We start from the raw sequence: 23,620 nt of genomic DNA, 5'->3' as shown, positions 1-23,620 counted from the left end.
GACACCTTAGTCAATATGTACAAAGCGGTGCAAGAGTCCATATATATTATCTCTCTCTCACACTGAGATTCCACGGAGGACTGGCTGGAATAATCGTTTGTCATTTGCGGACTAATTTCAAGAGGTCACTAACAATTACAGCAAGTGCTTGTGGTTACAACAAAAACGAACCAGTTTCAATTGTTCCGAAATAGAATTAATATTTTCCACCTTTGATCCTAAATGCACTCGATTTAAAAAGAGGAGATTAAAGTGATGTGGGTACAACTGTAAAGAACCAGTTTCTAAAACAATGGACTAAGAATTTGATCCTACATGCACTCAAAGCCACATGAGCTTGAAAGGCTTAGACATGGTCAGTTTGTCTCAGGAGGGAACACATAAATTCATAAAGGCTCCAGTGATACTGGCTTAATGTAAGTTAATTCTGCTGTGGTAAGGATAGTGAAGGACAGCAAAAGGCATAATTACAGAGAGCATCCTAAAATTAAAGATTATGACCGAATTCTAGTTGATTTTTTTTTTTTTTTTTGTAAATGTATGTAAAATATGGTTTACTTGGAGCATGGATTGATTCAATTGAAAAACAATAAAAAACAATAAAAAAAAGTTTAACAAACTGTAGCATCTGCCAGTAAATTATTTAGATTCAAGCTGAATTGTGTCATTTTTTTCTATTATAATATACTTTTACCTGTCCTGGTTTAATAAGCAGAGACAGCTAACTGTAAATAACCCATGCACAAAACAAAAACCATTGAACATTACTGCATATTTGAAGTAACATGGCTTTTGAGTATATTTCACTTTTAGTATATTTTGAGCAATACACCCAACTAACCCAGTTAAATTTGATGAACTTACTCAAGAACATCTCTGTTAAACTGTTTCTGCCTGTTTCCCAGGAACTCGCCAATCATCTGTCGACTCAGCCCTTTTCTCTGTAACAGGAAATGGGCAACTCCCACAGGTGTGTCTGGGACAAATCCTCTCTCAATCAGGTACTGGATGCCTTTTTCAGGTTTCCTAGAGACAATAAAAGAAGATCAAGAATCTGAACAGTGCCTGCACTGGTTCTAAAGTGTGACTAACCAGCTCTCAGATCAAGTACGTTCTTGCGACTGGACCGTTACCATATAAGATTAAAAGGAACTTAATGGCCCAGTGCAAAGACAGGCAAATCCACAATCATCCAAGATTAGAGGTTCCCACTCTAAACAAGGCTTTAAATGAACAAACACATTCTAAGACACACACAAAACATGCACAGCCCCAGCAGCAAGCAAGCACCTTAATCCATTCAATAAGAAATTAAATCTGATTTGAAATACCTCATGATTGCAAAATAAATGATCAAGGGTTGTACAACGTTGTTGTAAGGAGATTTAAAAAAAAAAAGAAAGACAAACCTTGTTTGTCTCATGTACACAGCGTTAGATGGTAAACTCTGGTTATGAGGGCAGTGTACTTTCCTTGATCAACAGCCCAACTAAACTAATAGTGTTCTCATCACGGTTCTAATTGCTTGATCGCTAATCAAATTTAGAGCGCTGAGTGGCAATCAAACAGCACCACATGCATGCACACAGACACGTACTGAATAAATAAATGAGCCAAAATTATAATGAATGTCTGGAAAAGGAAAACACACGTCTATTGTGCTTTGTGTGCTTGGTTTAGATGATAATTGAAAAAACATTAGCTCCCGGCATTGTTTGCGTGCTAAGATCTTTCACAGTTATTAACACAGCTCCGATTGGCGCTAATGAAAATCATTACTCAATGCAACTGAAACATGACACTCCAAAACAGAGCATGTGAGCAGCGTGGGAATGAGGAGCAAAGTAGCATCATTTTGCCAGGACTGAGATGTGTTCTGTAGCTCAAATAGTTGGTCATGATACTAGCAATGCCAAGGCTGTAGGTTTGGTTGCTAAAATGCAAGTCAATTTTGATAAAAAAACATCGGCTGTAATTAATGTAAAAAGCATAATGGAATTGCATGCTGGCAACAATTTACAGCATAATCCTGCTAACATGGGCATTTAAATGAAAAACCATATTGAAAGAACTTAAAATGTGGTCACGTTTACCTTATGGCACCTATGGAATTCATTGGATTCAAGTCTGTATTTATAACATGCAAATATGCCATGTTTAGTAAAATGAATTTTCTTGAACCGGAAGTGACCTGTGATTAAGCTATGCCTCATGCTGCTTCACTACACTATTGACAATGTGACAAACCCACTTTGTAGGTGAAATTTAGCTTAGGTTTCGCTAATGCAGCTTTACAGTAACAGTGTGCAAACTTTTCTAGAAGCAGAACATTGAAAACCCGAAATGGATTTGTAGCGGATGCTCCACTCTACTCACATTCTCTTTTCCCACCTAGCTTTCTACAACCAAAAGCATGCATTCACACTTCACCTACTTGTTAAAAAGGTTCAGGCCGATACGATAGTGCCTCTTGCGGATGATATCATTGCTGAACGCGGGCGAGTCCCAACTGTTGCGTGTCTCTTTATGATACGTCTGCTTGCTAAGAGTCTGCTCTCGAAGACTATCCCTGGATGAGGACTCCGAACTGCAGTTGATGGTATCATTGGAATTGGAAGTGCTATTGATGCTGTCGTTATCACCATCGGAGAAGTCGGACTCGGATTTGCTCTGCCGGTTGGCAGTGCCGTTGATTGCCAGGTGGCTCTCCAGTTGCCTTGACCGATGCCTAGGAGCGTCGTCATCTCTTGCAGGTCCCCTTGGTGGTAGTGCATGAGAGGGGATGTGTTTTGGGCTGCCCTGTTGACTGGCGATGCCCCGTTCGTAAGCGTTCTGCCTCTTGAGTGAGCTTCGATCAGAACGGTCGCTCAGCTCAACCGAGCTATCGCTGGGAGGTTCGATGGTAAGCAGGGGAAGGTGGTCTATCCTCAGTCTCTGCTCTTGACACTCTAGAGATGGGGTGCTTCGGCAGCTAGTGTCCGTGTCACCCTTTTCGTCTTTATGAGCTAGAGACCAGTAGTCCTGCGAGTTCAAAGAACGTAGACGGAGGTCTGATTCTGTGCTAGAAGGTCTGTCAACTGATTGTGATAAAGGAAGTGGAGGGGAGAGCTCTTCCTCATCTATATAAAGTGTCACGTCGCTGTAGGAAGCTGTCATCTCATCTCGCTTACGGTGGTCACTACTGTGAGAAGGCTTGACCTGGTAGGTAACCTCTTGTTCAATATCTGGATGACCTCTGGTTGGCTCTGGCTGTCCCTCATCTCCATGTAGGCTGCGACAGTTCAGAGCATCATCTATCGACTCTGCCAATGACTTCACCTGTCGAGAGAAAACGTCTTCCAGCTCTGTAATGGCGTCCGTGAAATCGCTCTGGACCGCAGGTGACTTCATGCTGGTGGGGACCATCTCCCCACGCTCCGATTGCACCAAGGCTCCTAGTTTAGAACCATCGTCTGTAAGAGACACCTGCTTCCCCTCAAAATATGAACTGTGGACTTTTTCAGGTCCTTCAAACGAAAACTGCATTCTCATATTGGACAAAACTATACGTCTGGACATGCGGTTCTCCGACATAGAACTCCTGAGGCGCTCAAAGTTCTTGTTCATCTGATATTGGCGGAAGGCAGTCTGGATTGTTCGCGCAGCATGTCGGGTTATAAAACGCCCTCCATACTTGCGCTCCAGCATCTCAACCTGTGGAAACACAAACATGCACCACTTTTAGTCAGAGCAGCAAAACCCAAACATGCAAAGCATGTCCCTTCTTTCTTAGTCTGACATAATTTTATTGTTGACAGGAATTTTGTTCTCCCTCCCATGACATAATATGACTTGACCAAACCACAAGCCAAAATTGGTAAACCACATAAATAAAAGAAATAAATAAAAGCCACACATGGAACTAACTATTAAAGCTTGGGTATTTTGCCAGGTAGGATGAATAAAACCATTTCATCCCTTATAAAGGCATCATGGACTAAATAACTCCTTTAGCTTGGTACCTAAGAAACCAGATGTAACCCACTACCATGCAAAAGTCGGCTCAAGACCTTTTTAGCCTGAAGAATGGGCAGAACTAATCACATTTCTCAGCTCTGTGAGACCTCACACAGAGACGGTGGGCAGCACGCCTCTGGACAGTACCACAACACCGTCACTCTGAATACGAATCACTCTCTCAGCATGCACTGAGTTATGTCCTAAAAGGTTCTCATTGATCTCATATCAGCCTTTGGGTGTATTAAATTACTTCATATGAAAGACATGCAGTCACCACAAGCAACTTTAAGGAATTAATGTTCACCCAACTACAATAAACTAGATTTATTTACACAGTCCTTTGAGGGGAAGTACATCAAGTGTAAGATGAAGCCACTGAACCTCAATCAAACTCCCTCTGCACCAAAAAGGCTCATCGCAATATGAATACAAATAGCTGGTGAAGAATTTATGGTTTCTTGGTAGCATTCCAGTTAAAGATCATGAAGAACTCTACCTGTTTGTCTTGGAGGTCGGTTGAGAGCTCATAGCTCTCTGACAGTGATCGTGAGCGTTTGATGGCCTCCTCTTCTGCCTGCTTGCGAAGGATCGATTGGGAATGCTGGAGTTTGGGTCGCCTCGGGCGCTGCCGTATGTCGTGAGCGTACAGCGGTGGGCCGTCGAAGTGCTCGCCACTGATGATGGCACTGCGGCTCACCGGCCCTCGTAAATAACCACCACTGTTCTCTAGAGAGGGGCCCGCCTCACCACCCGGAGCCTCACCTTCCACACTGTATAGGGAAAAAGAAAGAAATTGTAAGTTGATTGAGTGGGCTATAATAGTAATATAATACTGACGAACAGAGTTGGGTATAACGCGTTACTCAGTAACTGAGGCATACCAATAGGGATTCGGTTTTGACTCAACGAGTCAGTTGTTCAGGAATCAGACTACATTGGTTGCATGATATGTTTTTGATTCACTAAAAAGATTTGACTCATAAGAGTCATTTTTTTAAAAATGTAACTGTTCTGGTTATGTCATAATTTCACATTCAATACAAACAGCAAACTCAGATTCACAACTCTATTAAATATGACAAAAGATTAAATTCAGACTGAATTCTACACACCCAACACTCTTTACAGTACATACAACACACACCACTTTGTTTTTTCCAGACACAAAGTTCCTTGTAAATCCCACTATCCACACCCACAAGCTTACACGTGAGATTATGAGTTGAACTTTGACACTGGTGTGGAGGTATAAAAGCAAATGACTACGTATATAGCAACATACAGAGGTACAGTGCATCTCACAGGCAAAACAATACACAGGCAAAAATATAGGCTAAATGGAATGATCAACACTTCATGCAGACAAAACTCACTTTCAAATGGTTGTTTGCATTTACTTCAGTACTTTGGTGTAATCTGTTGATGTGCTTTTTTATAACATACAGCTTCCATAGTATGTGTTTCAGCTCTAACTCCGTCAGTACCAAATACCAAGATAAAACATCCTAGTAGTCTAGAGTCAGCTGTCACATACATCATGCTTACACTCCAAATGACACACTCCGGGCCATAGCTCTGAGAATCAACAGCATAACTCCTACCTGTCAACACCTTAGCAGAGGTATACCTGCTGCGGCAAATGACTTTTGTTGCTTGAGGTGATGAGTAAAAACAGAACTGTGACAAATTCGTAAACAGACAAACAATCACACACACTTTAGCCACCTCTAATTGTGATTGCATGGAAAGGTCAAAATACATAACGAGGGTTATTTGATTACAATGCATATCAGTTACACCAGTGAAAGAGAGATGACAGATATAGGTGACTTTGATGTTAGAAACATGGTCTTATAATAGTCAATCTTAAGACCAGTGACAAAACTCATATACTGTAGATAGGTCTGGTTCAAGATACCCATTTTATATATATAGTACATATTTGTTTAACACCTTTACTGCTTCTCAGCCTCATACTGGCACTTCCTTCCAGCAGATTAACTTTCTAGATTAAGTGCTCTTCTTTTAATTAAATGAATTAGTGTGCAGTAGAGCGCTCAGCATTACAGAGATGAGAACACTGACACAGTCAGACTGATTGAATTTGTTCATCTTGTATAGGGGAAGGCGGCAAAGGAGAGGATGTATGAAAGTTGGAGCACTGTTTGCAGGTGTTTCCAATCTTGGATAAGACAATACGAGAGCCTGGTGTAGATTGACTTCAACAAGCAATATCCTCAGGGGGCAGGCTCTATTGAGCCGAGACACCCTTATACACCGCTTCAGCTAGTGTTGTGATCATCAAATGACATACAGAGGATGTGCCTGAGAGATGTTGGGTCGAAAGTATAGAGGCTGTTCTCACACTTCCTGTCAGGTCGGTATTCACCTGCTGCTTCTGTAAAAATGCTCTGAAATACAGATTCAAAAGGGAGGTCAACACAACGACCAGACATAAACATGTCTCCTCAAAGTCACAGGTCATGGCTGTAGAATCGATTCTTGTGAGACAAGAAGTCATCTCCAGCGTACACAACAAATGGCATTTTTAATGGCTTTGGTTCCTTTAACAGTTGAATTAACAACTTTTTTTTTAGCTTCTAATACTTGTAAAGAATAATTATTTGGATTAAAGACTAAGTTAATTTCAGTGTTATTATTATTATCTAAAAATAAAGCTATTAAAATTGTTTTCATTCATTGAAATACCAGTGACATTAAATAAAATAAAAACACTAGAAACTTTTAAATGTTGCCTTGGTTAATTAAACCACATGATAACTGACTACAAAAAATGAAATTAAACTGAAAAACTGAAATGAAAACAAAAACTGAAAATATAAAAAAAAGTTAAATACACAAAATATCAAAATAGTAGACTACTAAAATCATTTCAATTAAAGATAAATTTATATTACTTCTTAAGACCTTGTATAGGTGGTATAAATGCAATCCAATAATTGGCCTTAGGTCCACTGTATATTATCAACCCTAAATGAACAATTGTGTAAAATACTACTGAAAAAAAAAAAAAATCATAACGTGCAAAGGAACAACAAACGCTACTTATCATATATCAAATAGCATAGTTAAGTTTGAAGTTGTATATGTGTGTGGTCCACTAAAAATATCTGACTCAAGAGTCATTTTGTTTGTGAACTGGAACACGATGGTTGTGCTGTACTGAATTGTAAGAGTAATTAATTTAGGAATAAGACTACACCGATCGCATTGTTTATTTCATGCTGTAGCTTCAGTTGCACAAGGTTCCCAACCATAGTACTGTCTGTTTTATCACGCAGAGCACATTGAGGCGTCTCTGAGTGCCAATGCTGCTTCCAGACATGACCCAGAGTCATGAACACACATAAAGCCCACCTGCTGCTCTGAAGGACAGAGCTAATGAGAGGGCAAGATGGGTAAAGCAGGAGGTTATATATAGATTTAAAGGTTAATGCAATGGCCTTGTTTCATGCATTCCTACATGCACACATAAACATTCCCGCTCTGCCCACCGTGTTTTGTAATAAAGGAAGATGAACATGTCTTGTTACATGTGATTGTACATGAAAACACAATGCGAGGTAATTCAGATGATGAATTTGGCAGCTAATTTCCCCACATCTCTGCACTGAGGCCACCCGGCTCGAATGACTTTCGTGTCTGACGCCTGATGTCTCCTGAAAGAGCTCTCAGCGGGTCCTTTGAACGGTGGCAGCAAATACAATTTTCATTTTGTTTGGTTGCCTTCTCATCTCTCTGAGGAGAGCCAGGGTATTTTCAAAGCCTGACTCCCCCTAAACTGTGATAGATGACGGTGTCTGAAAAAGTCGCAATTATTGTGAACACAAGCGATATAAAATCCTATGAGGATGCCGGATGACAGGTCTGTGAATAGATTCAATGAAAAATATAAGAAAATAAATACTTGGAAGTGTTTAGAGATCATCACAGTGATGGTGTGGGGGAAAAATGAATACCTTTCTGAAATGGAGGATATCTATTCATCTCAGATGGGCTAAATGTTCAAGGTTGAGACAAACTGAAGTTACAAGGCGGGATAAAGCTGAATGAGTGGCAATCCAGCTCTCATTTTAATTTTCTGCCTCGTGTTATTTTATAAGACCGTGAACGCTATAGCAAATTGAATTTAATGAGGAAGAAAGCCTGCTTTAATTGAGCCGAGGATGGCGCTCTCAAATCTATAAGCTGATGCTCAAAACACTAATTAGAAATGGGTGCATTGTTAAAATGGACACAGATTAGCTTCCAACTCTGACAAGTTTTAACTTGTTTAATAAAACAAACAGACCACTAGGGGCACCAATTTGCATTTTGAGAATTAAGCTAACTTTAAAGGGTTAGTTCACCCAAATGTAATAAATTCAGTTTGAGGGCGATTTCATAACTTTCCTTTTTGACTTAACCATCACTTAGCTATATCTTTATTTTATTTCACCCAAATGTGGTTTACAGCATATAAATGGCGATTTTATCCAACCAAGCGTAGTGTGGAAACTACACTGTAGTGTGGATCAAATCCATAATTCAAGACAGCTGGCAAAGTTCTATATTTTCCAGAGGGTCTCATTAGACAGCAAGATGAGGTGTCTCTATAGGACCAGTTTGGGCTTCAGTCACGTCCAGCTCAGAGAGACGTGGGAGGTTCTGACAAGGGTAAGAGAACACAAGTGCTAACAAGATGGTGAGGTGTTAAGATCTGACAGAAGATGAAATGCACCGTCTCTTGCTCTTCCCTTTGGAGTTCTCCTAAATGAGACTGTCAAAAGAAGGCCTCTATCTTATAGTGTTACATTACTTGTTTGAAACTCAAAGCCAAGAAACTATTGACTTACAACATGCTGATATAAAGAGGAACTAATCACTGGAAATTCGATCATCTCCAATTGCCATGGGTTAAACCACAACTGGCTGAACTGCATTTTATTTACATTTCATTCCTCTGAAGAGTCCACAATTACGCTTTTTTCCCTTCCTTTTTAGGCAGCAATTTCTGCTGAGCTTATTTAACCTCATACTTCCTCTAATTGACTGTGAAGCTGAGGTGCAGATGCTGAGTCTAACAAGGTAAAATAACAAGCTCATTTACATTTCGCTAACTAAACCACAATTCATTTGAACTCTCGGATGCTGATTTTGGAGTCTTTTTCATGTCCTAAACCTTCGAGCTCTGAAGGTTTTACTGCCACCCTGTGACCCTGACAACTGACTTTAGTTTTTGTTTATGCTGTATGTTTAAGATTAGACAGTTTAAACAATAAATGCTTCTATAGATGAAAATATTTTGCCATACTTGCAGAAAAAGGTGATGCTCTGCTGTTAACAGAGGTTACACTAAATTACACTAAACCAGAAAATGTCCTCATACAGCTTCGAACAAGAAATTGATGTAATAAAGATATATTTTGTACATATAATATAATATAATATAATATAATATAATATAATATAATATAATATAATATAATATAATATAATATAATAATAACAGTCTCTTATGCTTACCAAGGCCGAATTTATTTGACCAACAAGACAGTAAAAACAGTAATACTGTGAAATATTATTACAAAATGAAATGATGGTTTTCTGTTTTAATATATTTTAAATTGTAATGTAAATTATTCCTGTGATGCAAAGCCAAACTTTCAGCATCCATTACTCCGGTCTCCAGTGTCACATGATCCTTCAGAAAACAGTCTAATCTGCTCAACAAACATTTCTTATTATTATAATTGTTGAAAACAGGTGTGCTGCTTAATATTTTTGTGGAAATATTGTGAACCTTTTGGTAAATGGAAAGTACAAAAGAACAGTGAAACAAATCTTGAAAATGAAAATTTATTTCATTTAAAGAAAAAAAAGTCTTACTGTGGGTTCTCAGGTTTTGAGGGGGCAGAAGAAGCTGTCAAAATTACAGATGGGGTTTTTTTCCACAGAATTAAGCACATGTATAGTTTTTACTGTCATTGATCGGTATTTGTACATCTATATTTGCATATAATGTTCTAGTGCAGATCTTTAAGGCCCTCACATGACATGTTTTGTGCTTTAAATCCAGGTTTGAGAGCATTAGAGGACTAGTCAAGCTGCATTCACAAGCGTGGCACGTTGCATGAATGCAGCCCTGTTGATGACTGGGAAATGCTCCGGCATTTCGCATAAAGCACTCATTGTTCAAATAAAGCTTGTTTTACTAACATCACCAAGCTTATTCTGGTATTAAATGAATTTCAATGGGGCTGTTCTACTAATATACATATACGTCTCTATTTGTTATGATTTATAAGATCAAATCATTTTGTTGGCAGTGCCACAATGGCACCTTCCCATAACCAAGTTAAGAAAATATACAGCCGAAAAACTAACACTCACACAAATACTTCATTCATTAGCCATAAAACATGCAGAATGGTTGATGTAGAGACCTCACTAAAACAGCTATTCTTGTTATAACTTTGACTAATACAATCCACATTTACAATCAGTGATGGAGAGAGGTCATCAATGACAAAAAGAAAAACAGAAAAGGAAAATTCTGGAATGGCATTAAAGCAAATTTTCACAGAAATGACATGGATATAAATGCGTCTCTCTGGCGCAAGATTAACTGAAACATCACTCAACCGCACAACTAGAAGCAGAAATGCACTCAGGGCAACAATGGAGGGGTTTGCGCAATAGAGGAAGATCCCCCATAATTCAAAGCAGGTAAATGAAACAAAGAGTCACAGAGCTGGAAGTCTCATAAAACATCTGTGATCTACTCGAAAACACACCCAGATACAACTATACACCCCGTCCCAATGAGTACAAACACAGTAGAAACACACTTAAAACTTATTTCTACTTCTCAACATGTTCTTTAACACACACACACACACACGCACACACACACACACACACACACTGAAATCTTACCAGCTCCCCAGTTCCAGCAGAGACTGGCTTCTGTCTGAAGCGCAGTGCAAACACCACATGTCGATCTCTGATCCTTACAAACATCAACATCCCTTTGGCCTGTGGCTGCCCATCTTCCTGCCAGGCAAAGCCGTCTCATAGGAAAAAGAGGCACGCTCTCAGTCCGACTAAACACCGCTAAATCCTCACCCTCTCCGTTGCGCACGCTCTTTCCTTCTCTCTTTTTTCCTCTGACTTTGTAGAAGGGGTGCTCTGAGGGGTGTGCAGAAAAGGGGAGGGAATTCCACAGTCCGGAAAACTAATTACGTGATGGCGGGAATATAAACGACCAGCCCGACCCAAAGAGGAGGGAACGGCCCGGCCCGCCGAGTCTGGCGCAACAGAGCCAAAAGAACGTAGGTTGGAAAGCCATGAAGGCATCGGGAAGCCCCTCTGGAATGACAAAAGGATGTGAGTCTATAAATAGCACGATCGCAGGATGGACTAAAACTGGACGGATTGGATGGAGGAAGTCCCGCTCAGGTTTCAACGGCTGCAGTAATATGAGCTCGTAACGTGTCGCACACACGCTCCAGACTGGACTGGAGAAGTGTAGCCAAAAAGTGCTCTTAACTCTGCTCCGTCATCGGCCAGTTTACACACTCATGATGGAACCTGAAGAAAGTCAAAACCCAACTTTGTATTTTATTAAAGCAGCTGTGTGGATTTCTAATGCCTTAGAGGTATAGTTCACCCCCCCAAAATAAGAATTTGTCATCATTTACTCACCCTCATGTCATTCCAAACCCTTTCTTTTCTTTGTGGAACACAAAAGACAAATGTTTTTGTCCATACAATGAAAGCCAAGGGGGTCTAAAACAACACTGAACCCCACTGACTTTCATTGTCAGGTTTTCACTGATATGATTTTCAAAATATCTGCTTTTGCATTCCACACAAGTTTGGAACAACATGAGAATGAGTAAACTCTCCCTTCAAAAATAAAAATCCTCATTGAGGAACACCTAAAAACGGTCTAAAGTGCATCAAAATGTCAAAAACGTTGTCCAGTTGACGCCTTTTTCACAGACAAGGCTCTGTTGTCTTGTAAAAGAGGTCTAAAAACACACAGCTGTATTTATAACTAAGGGTTTGAATAACATCTCTATAATCGTTTCCCTCTTTTGCCTCCTCCCGTCTACTGACATAAGGAGGGCGGCCTGGCTTACGCATTTCCTTTCTGACATCATTACCTAAACAATGGGCGTCGCTCAGGCAAAGCCCAGATGCTATCGCCCGCCCGAGTGTGCAGTTTAGAGTGTCCGTGCATGGGGTTAGAGAAAATAGCATCTCAGTGTAGGCTAGCATGGTTTTAGGAGTCTCATCAGAAAGAGAAAAGAAAAAAACCGACACGAATAGCTTCCAGGTGGTGACATCTTGGAGTTTGGTGTCTAACGGTCGAGAAGTGATGTTCTCTAATTAGAGTAAAGGCTCAAAGCTGTTCTCTAGTGAGGGCCTCTCTTATTTCCTGTTCCTTGCTCTCTTCCTGAATGAAGAATCCCTAAAGGAAGACTAAAACAGGTTGAAACTGGACCAAAGGGGTCCAGACAGCCTTATTAACATCTGTTCTTCAGTGGTAGCCTCAAGATGTACATGTGCTCTTCGTCAAAGATCTTCAGCTCTAAAGTGTAAAGCATCAATGAGGGAAGAATCACAGCAGGAAGCTGAAAACTGATCATGTTATGTCCTTACGGATCATACGAGCCAGTCTGGTAATGTCTCGGCACACAAGGAATTAATAAAAGCATCTATGAGGACAGGACATCTAATGAGTCAGAGGAGTCATGCGTTCAATAGTGCATGACTCACTCCCGAATGGGATGGACACATGCAGGAATAACGAAACGCCACTAAACTGATGAATTGCTATTTTGTATGTACAAATGAATGCAGTTGAAGTCAGTGATGCAAAAGCCTATTACACTTTTCTGTAGCTTGTACGAAGCGGGAGGTCACTGTGACTTAGTGCTTTTAGAGCCACCTGACAGAGTTCATTACTGAGGTCCTCAAATCTTTTAATGCTAAAAGGCTTGGGGAGCAATAAAATCTTTCCTGCTTGTCAGAGTAAGGCTTCAAGGAAAACAGCGTGACAAATTTATTCATTTGGTTCTAGGTCCACTTATCTGTCACTCTATTAGCTGGAACTGAGGCTAAAACACCACAATGATCATGGAAAACATTTATTTCCACCATATATTTGAAGGATATTCAGCTATTTGCCGATACAGAGTAACTTACATTTCAGACGCAGAGAGTGTCTTTGTTTGTTTCTAATCCACCAATGAAAATAGTTCCAAACAAAGCCACAGCGCAACAGTAGTGAATGAATCAGTTAAATGAATAATTCACTGACTCACTCATATATACAGCCATTTGATTCATTTCTGAATGGTAATAATGGTAATGATTCAATGACTCACTTTTAAAGACAGTCAATTGATGCCACCTACTGATGAATACACCTCTTATTACTATTATTTTTTATTATATATTTATTTTAAAGTCTCAATGAATGGCTCCTTTTTATTCTTGCTTTTTCTCATCCAGCTGTTGTTAATTCGTTCATTGCTATTCTCAGGCTGCAGTCTGGGCTAACAGACTGCTGAGCTTCCTGTGAACTCGAAAGAAGGATCACAATGTGTCATTCCAGGTCTGACTTCATTCTCATCTTCAATCCATGGAACAAATTCATTTCCACCAGATGAATATGGAAAAGGCATACAGCATATTTGAAAAGGGCTGGACTGATTTTTTCCCGTTAGCTCAATCACTGATTCCTTAGAAACAAAACCTAGTGAATCTACAGTACAAGTGTGAATTAAATTACAGGCTGAGGTCACGGAACAGCTTAATCTCTGATTTCAGTTGCGTCTGTCTGAAAAAAAAAACCTCATTGTTGAAATCTGTCTACAGTGACACAAATCCCCAGTGTTATTCTGCAGTGGATTTTGGTGTGAAATTACATGTTATCTCCACTATGGATAATGAACTCATTTCTTTCCTTCTCAATAGTTACTTTGTGATCCATTCTTAAAGGGATAGCCTAGTTCTGTTTTTATTACTTATGCCATTCTCAGTAAAACACAAAAAGAAAAACTTGGTAGAATGCATTCTTGTTTACATATAATAAACATCATTATATATATATATATATATATATATATATATATATATATATATATATATATATAAAATAATCTCTCTTTACAAGTGAATATGGACAGCCCAGATCTCTATTAAATTTCCAAAAGAGCAACCAAGACATTCTTCAAAATTTCTCCTTTTCTGTTCCAAAGAAGAAAGTCAACATAAGGGTGAGTAAATGATGCCTTATTTTTGTTTTTATTCATGTATTTATTTTTTTTGGTTGAACAATCCCTCTCAGTGTTTTGATGTGAAATCAGGAATCTACAGACTAGTGTTTTAAGGTAACAACCACTCTGTAATCTATAGAGCTACAAAACAATAACAACAATCACAAAATAGTACGGAATGATTTCAATGACCATTCCAAGGTACTTAACGAGGGTTTGCAATGCACATTACCATCATTTCATGTACACATAATTACATGGCATCGGCCATCCACCCGGCAGCCGCCCCAGCACTGAGACGCAGACATGTTTGCCTTTAGGTCCAGCTGTAATTTAGAGAACATTAAGCCTCTTTGGGTTAAGTGCTCCTTGCACCCTTCTTAAACCTGATCAAACAGAAAAACAAGTCATCTTCCTGTTTTAAGGGCAGTGGTGGACTAGTAAACTCCAGTTAATTGCATAGCTAGTTGTTTATCAGCAAATACTGTTCATTCTTCCACAGCTAATATTCTATCCAGACTGACCCAATATTAATCTACAATTTAAATGGAGCAAGCTCCAACTCAGTCCTGTTTGACAGATAACCATTTCCTGTTTAGTTTATAAAGTCTGCAGACAAATTTGATTAACACTGTCCATATAAGGATATCTAAACATGCGTGTTCGAATGGGGGAAGTTTACCTCCATCTATATTTGCCGTCCCCTCGCCCCCATACGCCATAGTGGAGCTTAAACGCGCTTTTGGCTTCTCTCACAGGCCTAATCTCTAATCTGAAGGATCCTGTCCACGTGTGGTCCTCCATCACGGTTTCCCCCACGCGGGTCTTTGTGATGGATTAAGCATTGCACAGTTGCACTCCCTCCATCCAATGCAAAACAACCACTTCTGTTTCCTGCATCCTGACTGAAAGAGCAAATAGCTTCCCCGCAGCGGAAATGTGGTCCGTTTTGGAGGGTCCGTCGTGGTCAGGTGTTTTTTAAAGGCTTTGCCCTTTCACATCTTCACCATGCTTGAGAGCTGCTTTACCTCTCCATGCCATCCAGCAGTGACAATACAACAAATGTGACAAATTACATTAGGCCTGTAACACCCCACAGGCATATTGCCTGATAGGAACATTCAGATTAGTCACATTCAGAAAAACTAAATAATGTTAATGACTGTGTCGCTTAAAGTCTAGGTAACCTCTTTAATAATAAGGAAACCTGCAGTGGGTTTGCCTTTTGCCATATGATGTTGCAATCCACAAAACAATAATAAACCATTGAATTACTACTTTGAAAAAGTCAACCAAGTGCTTTCATTGGTATTAAAACATGTTGGGATTTTTATCAAATTTGTTGAGCCAGTGCCTTTGTTTTTCTAGTTCTTTGGTGTGCTGTAAGGGTCTTTGAACTGAAAAAATAATAGAGAGAAACACTGCCCGCCAACTTTTTCAGCGGCCTTGTTTTTTTTCCTCACAGGAATTTAAAAAAAGTTTTTGTTAATGAGCCATGAACCAAACCATCCAGCTACAAGGTGCCCAACTAGATTCCCATGAAGCATTACAAATGACAATCATTTTAAAAATGATGGCCATACACTTTCATGTTAAAACATTTCAACCAGTGTAGTAGCTTGCTTCACAAATAAAAGTCTCTTATGAGACCATTTCTTTAATGAATCAATTAAAAAGACTCACAAGTTACTGGTTTAAATCTGTTACAAATTTAAATGACAGTAATGACAATAATTTTTTTTCTACATACAAAAACAGCATTGCTTAGTTTGGGCCTATTAGGAGGTTTGGAGGACGAGGCTTTGAATTTAGATTGTTCAGGAAGCCTTCCAAATGAAGTCTTTCCTATATAGGTTAAGATCTTAAGATTTTGTTGGATGCAGTACTGTAGTTTTCCAACATCTCTATGGTACGTGTTGGAAACCACACAAAAACTCTTTCCAAATTAAGGAAATGCTTGATAAAGTAGAACAAGCAATTTCACTACTGTAGCTAAAGCCATTTATGGATAACTCTAAATTTTGTTACTTGTTCAAAAAGCAACAGGAAATGAGAGCCTTTTATCTTTCCAATCGTTGTCCTTGCGACGTATCTAGAGGCATGTGTGAATAACGACACGAGCAATTCTGTTGCTCAAGCACAAACAGACAAACAATCAGGCCGGGCAGTTTCAGCATGCTCAGACATTATCAGGCCCCAGACATTCCCTCTCGTCCAAAATGACCGCTGAGGTTGAGTCTAAATAAACAGAGTTTGGTGGACGTGTGTTGTTATCTTCCCTGTCTGCTCTCTCCAGTGCGGCAGGGACAGCGTAGCGCCATCTAGAGCCAGAGATCTGCCTAGAAGCTGTCAAAGCCTCCAACTCAGCTCTCCAGTATGCCCCAAGGATGACAGGCATGCAACAGTGGGCAGTCTGTGACAGCCTGAGACTTCATTCAGCTGTCTGACACATGACCCTCAGACTGCCATCTTTGGGTCGATAAAGGAAGCAGACAGAAGGAACTAAAGAACAGGCACAGCCAGGCTGCACAAGTACTAAGGAATGAAAAAATCATCAAAGTTCAAATATCATTATTAATGTTGCATCAAAAGAATTGATTCCCACATACAAATATTGATTCTTTACTAATGACACTTATGTAGCATGAAAATGATTTGCTTTGAAAGAACATACACATGCAATACAAGTACATACAACATTCAAATAGAGAAAGCAGTGTAGTATTGAAGTATTTTACTTCACTAAATAACCAAGTTAAGTATGGCATTTTTATAGGCTAATAGTTTCTAGTTAATGCTGTTAAATAAAACTTTTAAACTGTAAGTTGTTCAACCATTGATTATGTTCTAAAAATGCTGTTAATAAATGGAAAACACTCTGATTTGTATGTATATTCATTGCACAGTACCATTAAAAAATTTAAAGACGTCTTACCAAGGCTTCATTTAATTGATCAAATTTTCTATTTTAAATTGTAATTTATTCCTGTGATGGCAAAGCTGAATCTTCAGCAGCCATTATTCCAGTCTTTAATGTCACCTGATCCTTCAGAAATCATTCTAATATGCCGATTTTCAATATTTAAAACACTACTGAAAAGTTGTATTGACAACTGTAACATTTTTTCAGGATTTAATGATGAATAAAATTCTAAAGAAAAGCTATAATTTAAAACAGAAATGTTTTACAAGTATGTGAAGGTCTTTACCGTCACTTTTGATAATACTGATTGCAAACTTTTGAGTGATAGTGTGATACGCTATGCGTATAATTCACAGTTTTTGCCTATTTAATACTAACAATAACTTTTTAACGTTCAGTGTCTATTAATTACTCATTTTGCCCTCAAAACACAAAAATGTCTATTCAGTGGAGGTATAGGTATCAATATGAGAAATATTAGCCTTGATAGTATAGTATATTCATCAGATAAAAAATCAGAAAAATGACATCCTCATTCCTAAAGGACAGCAAAGGTTCATCTGTGCATGTTTGTCTCTTTAGGCACCTTGATTGATGGGTAGGGACCAGACGAGTCTCATCTCATTACAGTGAGAGACATGTTGGCGGTACAAGGGCAACTGACACATTCAGATCTAAGTCTCTCTCTAGTCCAGCGTCAAGGTCATTTTATTAACTCAGGCACTGCAAAATATCACCCTTTCACATGCTGTTAACTCTCTGTTTCACGTCATCTGTAATTGTGGTAAAAAAAAAACAGCAAGGGCTATTTGCAGTTTGCTAAATGTGCTGATATGTCATGGCTAAATGCAAAACTAGCTGAAAGAACAACAGACACAAATCACATGCTGCCAAACATCCTCAAATCTAACAACAATAAAAGTGCATATCCTACCCATCTGAAGGTAAAACACCAGCTGTCAAAATCTCCTCTCTCTCTTGCTTGGATTTCCTTTACTGGAGGGCACCAACAAATTTGGGCACCGCTTCTATTCCTTTACTATGAATTCCTTTGCCACAGGCTACACACACTCAGGGCATTAAGAGGCAACCAGCACCTCCCAAAGTTGCCGTCTGCTCCAGTCACAGCATTAGCACTGGCACCAGGTAATGTCTCTGCCGTCTGTCCTATCGTGTTGTGTGTTCCTGCTCTGCTGAGGAGGGCGCGGGCAGTGGTTATGGGGAAGTGCTGAGTGTGTGTGTGTGTGTGCGTTGAGGTTTAAAAGAAGGGAGTGGTGCCTGTGACATAGCTGATTGCTTTCTCTGAATTGAGTGTGATTTAAAGTCAGAATGAATGCGAAACCGTGCTGGAGATCCTGTGACAAATAATCATATTTTCTCATCATAAAGCATATAGAATGCTTGTGTATGCAAATGTAATCTAGCCAGAGTTATTATCGTAAACTAAAACCCTTAAAAAAGTTTTCATTGCTTGAAAACAAAAATAAATTAAAAATTAATCACTTTTTTTTGTTTAGTTGAGGTACTAAAAAATGAAATAAACTGTCTTTACAGACATATTTAAAATAAAATAAACTAATAAAAATGACAAAAACCAACAAAATTACTAAAACTTTAACTAAAATTCAAATGAAAAAATAAAATTGAATTCAAAGTATTAACAATAGTATCTCAATATTAACAATAATATATAGCTTTACTAAACATCAGGGCTGAAAAATGATTAATTGCGATTAATCGCATTCAGAATAAAAGTTTATTACATACTATGTGTGTGTGTGTACTATGTATATTTAAATACACACACATACATGCATATATTAAGGAAAAATATGTTAGATTTATATACAAAGTATTTATATATAATATAAATTATACACAAGTAGAAATATATATATATATATATATATATATACACACACAAATATTTGTTTGTATAAATGTATACATATATGTGTGTGTATTTATATATACATAATAAATATACACAGTACACACAAATATAGTATGTAAACATAAACTTTTATTTTTAATGCGATTAATCGCGATTAATTGTTTTGTAGCCCTACTAAACATATTAATGATGAATTATGGAGGAAAAAAGGAAATGGTTATCTGTCTATTTTTTACTTGCTAAAAGAAAAACAATGTCTATAACAGACAGTGAGTTATGACTAAATCTTACACAGGTGGGCCATTTGAGCCTTTGTTAAATCCTCTGTGGATTCATCTAAACCTGACTGTCTCAGTAATGATTTCTAATACAAAAAGAGAATGAATCGTTTTCATCGCTCTGCTTTCATACAAAGGAGATGACACTGAATATTTCTTTACAATAATGTCCTGTGTCAGTGAAAGAGAAATTTATACGGCCATCCATTCTAGAACGATCCCAGGGCTCAGAACGTGCGGCAGATCAAATGATCAATTTCACTCGCACATGTGGGAAGTTTCACACCAGGACCTTTGTGAGAACTTCAAGGCGCATGTCAAAGTCATTTATTTCTCAATACGTAAGAATGTGATATGAAATATGAGAAGGGCTGGAGTGGTTTCAATTTGAGCACTCACTGCTCAGAGAAACTTTGATACCATTTCATCTCTTAAAAATTGTTTTATAAAGGATCACAGACCTGACATTGTGGAACTTCCCTTTTTTGAATCACAATGATTCAGAACTGTTCCTCCACATCATTTGTACTAAATTTGATCATGGCAACCAAAGTTTCAACCAAAATATGGTTGCCATCATTAATGTTTGTAACAGCCATATTGAAAAATCAACACTTTGAATGATGGAAAGTTTCTACACCAAATGTTATTTTATCATCATCTTGTCCTGTGGCATGAGAAGCAACCATTAATACATATCCATCTAAACAATTTCCAATCATAAACAGATCCCAAACAAGAGATGACCAGAAGGTCTAATTCTCCTTCTCCTGCTGATGAATTCATTTGCAATTTCAAGGTCAGGGCACAACAAAACAGCACAATTTGTGTCAGCCATTTAGTTCATGAATATCAATGAAATGGCATTACATGCAGCCCTTCCACTAAAGTCGCATAAAAGAATGAAAATGTTACGGAAAATCGCTGTGAAACATTGCATTTCAATGCAAGCATAAAGTCAAGGAATGATTAGACTGATCACATTACACTCTGAATAAATATTTATGGTGGCTTATAAACATCAGAATTTGTGATTTGATAGCTCCAGTGAAAATATCAGAACAGATTGGGACTTTACGACACTTTAACAAAGAAGAAAAAAAAAACATTAGATGAGAACACCTATATTTTCTGGCACCCCTGGCAAAAAGGTTCATTTTCTGTGCCAGTTGAGTACATTCTTATAAAAGATAATAGCTTGAAATAAACCGATCCCTGTAAAATCCAAGCACAGCAAATGGTTAACAAACTCCTATAAAACGCACATTTTGCAATAAATTCCAAACTAGTTTACTTGAGTTACCTGCTGAGGTGGTCTCAGGCAACATTTGCAATTATACAAATAGTGTAGCACATCTGGGAGCTGTCGAGAGTAACCTTTACAAGGGGCATTCAGCAGACGTGTAGGGCCGTCCATGCATACCAATACAGATACGCAACTCAACACTGCTGCTCACTGCTTATACTGATCCAGAACCAGTTTCAAATTCTCTATAAACATCAATAAAACCATGTATCTTCTATAAAAACCATACAGTCTGTAAACATGAGATTCCCAGTTTATTTTGCATACCTCAACTTTACTCTAAATTTTCCATTAGTTAAGTTGAAAAGCATTTAATCTGTGGACCTTCTGCACTGAAAAAAATTGTGTAGCTCTGCGGAATGGATTTAAACATGTTAAAATGTGTTAAACAGAACCAAGAGCACTGCATGCTCGGCTGAAAAGCATTCAATAAATTAACATCTGTGGAAATTGGTGGCCACAGAATCTGAGTGGGCCTACTTATTAGTAATGCCTCTTTGCATTTATTAGCAATAATGTGGAGTTTTATAGCAGAACACTTATGTTGTATGGACTATCAATTCTTGTCAGGCTAACAGGAAACAGAAAAAGGGCATGTTAACACCGTGCTTGCTAGCCAGGCTCAAATTGTTAACACAATAATCTATAAAAGCTATCTATTCCATCTTTCAATCAGAGTTTTTGTCCTAACTATTTTGACTCTATTATGGTTTCAGTTTGTAGCCATACCCACTGTGGCCCAGAATCTCTCTCCCAATAGATTATACATCAGATATGATTCTAATTGTTTAATCATGACACTTCAGGGTGAAGTCAAACAGCTTATTGTCTTGTAGGCCACTGAGTTATGTGTATGCTAATCATGCTAGTACACTTATTTGGGCTAGCTATAAGTGCAGGCAGTATAATACATTTTCCAAAGTATTGAGCAAAAAATTATAGTTTGTAACAGTCAAAGAATATGAGTTAAACTAAATGCACATCTTTTAGAGAGTTGACTGCAGATTGAACTGTGGCCTCTTCTGTTCAAAACAAACATAACCTGGTGAGACCACTGTGAAAGCGGATGAAAAGAATTTCTTAGGCCTCCGGGTCAAATCCCATCCACCCCAGAAACCTTTTACCTGTCTTCACAAGCTTGACTACGCTTTTTCTCCCGTGTTGACAACATGTTGCCACACTGAAGCCACGGAAGCCTATATTTACATAACTGGGCGTAACACCCTTCTGATGGTAATCGGACGATTTCTTATCAGGCTTGTGGAAGAAAAGAAATATGCTTTTCAAATTAATGAGAAGTCAATGAGCGGGAACGCAATAATTATACGCTGTGCCCTTAAGGTAATAATACCATGATTTGTCATGACACACAGCTAAAGAAAGAAGCAACAGAAAGAAAGGGAGCATAAACATAGCGTGAGCACAATATCTGAAGAGTGACATCTTATTATATAATGCTTTTCTATAACTGTTGTGCTGGAGGGTCTGCAGAAAACATGAGAGAAAGAAATGACAAAATGTAATTTAACAGTAAGAAATACAAAAAAGCATTTAAATGATAGTGTATTATACACACACACACACACATTTACATAAATATATATACATGTATATATATATATATATATATATATATATATATATATATATATATATATATATATATATATATAATGCTATTTTAATATATATTCTAACATGTAATTTATTTGTGTGATGGCAAAGCAGATTTTTCAGCAGTTATTACTCAATGAATTATTTTCCGCCTCTCCACTGCCACCCCATATTATTTTACAATGTTTTGGCTTAAGACAAATAACCAATTATTTTGTACTGAAAGCAACATTTTCACACAGATTTACACAATATTTAAATAATTTATACACTAAAATATACCGCTGCCTTTACATTTGATAGTTGTTGACAAAATATCCCGGCTTCCATGTGATGGAAACTTCGCAATCTCCAGCAACTATAACCTCTTTATGTGGCAAGTAATTGTGAAGTTTCTTGGGTATAGTGTGTCAGGGGATCTTACGATAAGCTTGGATGATGTGGCCTGTCAGAAATGACGTAACCAGCAAGCCGCAGAACTGCTTCTGTCCGTCCCTCCCTACCCTCTAGCTGCCTAGAGTCTGTTTCTTTAACTTCACATGTAAAGCCGCACATGCTGGCACATGCACACACACACACACACACACACACACACACAGCCTACAGTCAAACATCTGCAGTGCTAACACTGCAACTCTGTCCACGCCTCATCCCATAAAGCAGCTTTCAGTTTCGTGCTCCTAAACAGTGATGTGTTTCCATCGGTCACACAGAGGCCATTCTTTTGAAACCCACTTTTGAAATCTTTCAGATCTTGGCACAGTTTAAATGCCTCGTTGTCTTTCATACCTAAGGAGAAATGAAAGCTAATGTGCGTAATTTTGAAACTAGTGGTGGGGTTTTTGGTTATACTGAAAGTGATTTAGTATTTTCAAGTATTTGTATTCTGTCTAAGGAAATGAGTTCTTGATTATTGCAGCTCAGAGAGGAAGCAAGGTTTTCAAAGACTTAGCCAAAGATGCAGTAAGAGGCATCCTCCATATGCCTTTTGCTCCTGTTGAAAGATAGCCAGGTGGCGATTAGCAAGTCCTGCAAACCTCAAACCCAAACAAGCCTTCATCATCCTACACCTTGTTGTTACGACAAACACTGGCGCTGCATTCTCCTCCTCCGGATTCCTGAGAACTTTTTTTTCTGAGGCAGACTCAGCTAAGTAAAGCCAAGTGGCAATTATCACAGAGCCTGCTGCAGATTGACTGAACACACCGCAACAAATTACAAACGATCTTGACATCGTCTATAAACATGCCGCTTCGCTACATAACAAAAATAATGTTTAAGGGCTGTTTACTTGAAGCGGACAGCAAGACTGAA

General features: G+C 38.4%; 1 protein-coding gene across 5 annotated transcripts in view; it reads right to left on the bottom strand.

The window, feature by feature from the left end:
• The window catches only part of iqsec1b (IQ motif and Sec7 domain ArfGEF 1b), a 189,236-nt gene that overhangs the window by 17,194 nt on the left and 148,422 nt on the right, over positions 1–23,620 (bottom strand). For 4 of the 5 annotated variants that reach the window (XM_058791009.1, XM_058791010.1, XM_058791013.1 and 1 more), the window contains 3 exons: positions 4,496–4,769; positions 2,435–3,693; positions 865–1,026 (listed from right to left, as the gene is read on the bottom strand). In XM_058791009.1, coding sequence (XP_058646992.1) covers positions 865–1,026; positions 2,435–3,693; positions 4,496–4,769 — 1,695 coding nt within the window. Of the gene's footprint in view, positions 1–864; positions 1,027–2,434; positions 3,694–4,495; positions 4,770–10,938; positions 11,325–23,620 lie in introns of those variants that run through there. The other variant, XM_058791011.1, reaches the window with a different exon arrangement.

Source organism: Onychostoma macrolepis, chromosome 11 (assembly GCF_012432095.1).
Source record: "Onychostoma macrolepis isolate SWU-2019 chromosome 11, ASM1243209v1, whole genome shotgun sequence".
NCBI classification, from domain to species: domain Eukaryota; kingdom Metazoa; phylum Chordata; class Actinopteri; order Cypriniformes; family Cyprinidae; genus Onychostoma; species Onychostoma macrolepis.
This window is presented reverse-complemented; position numbering and strand designations above follow the sequence as displayed.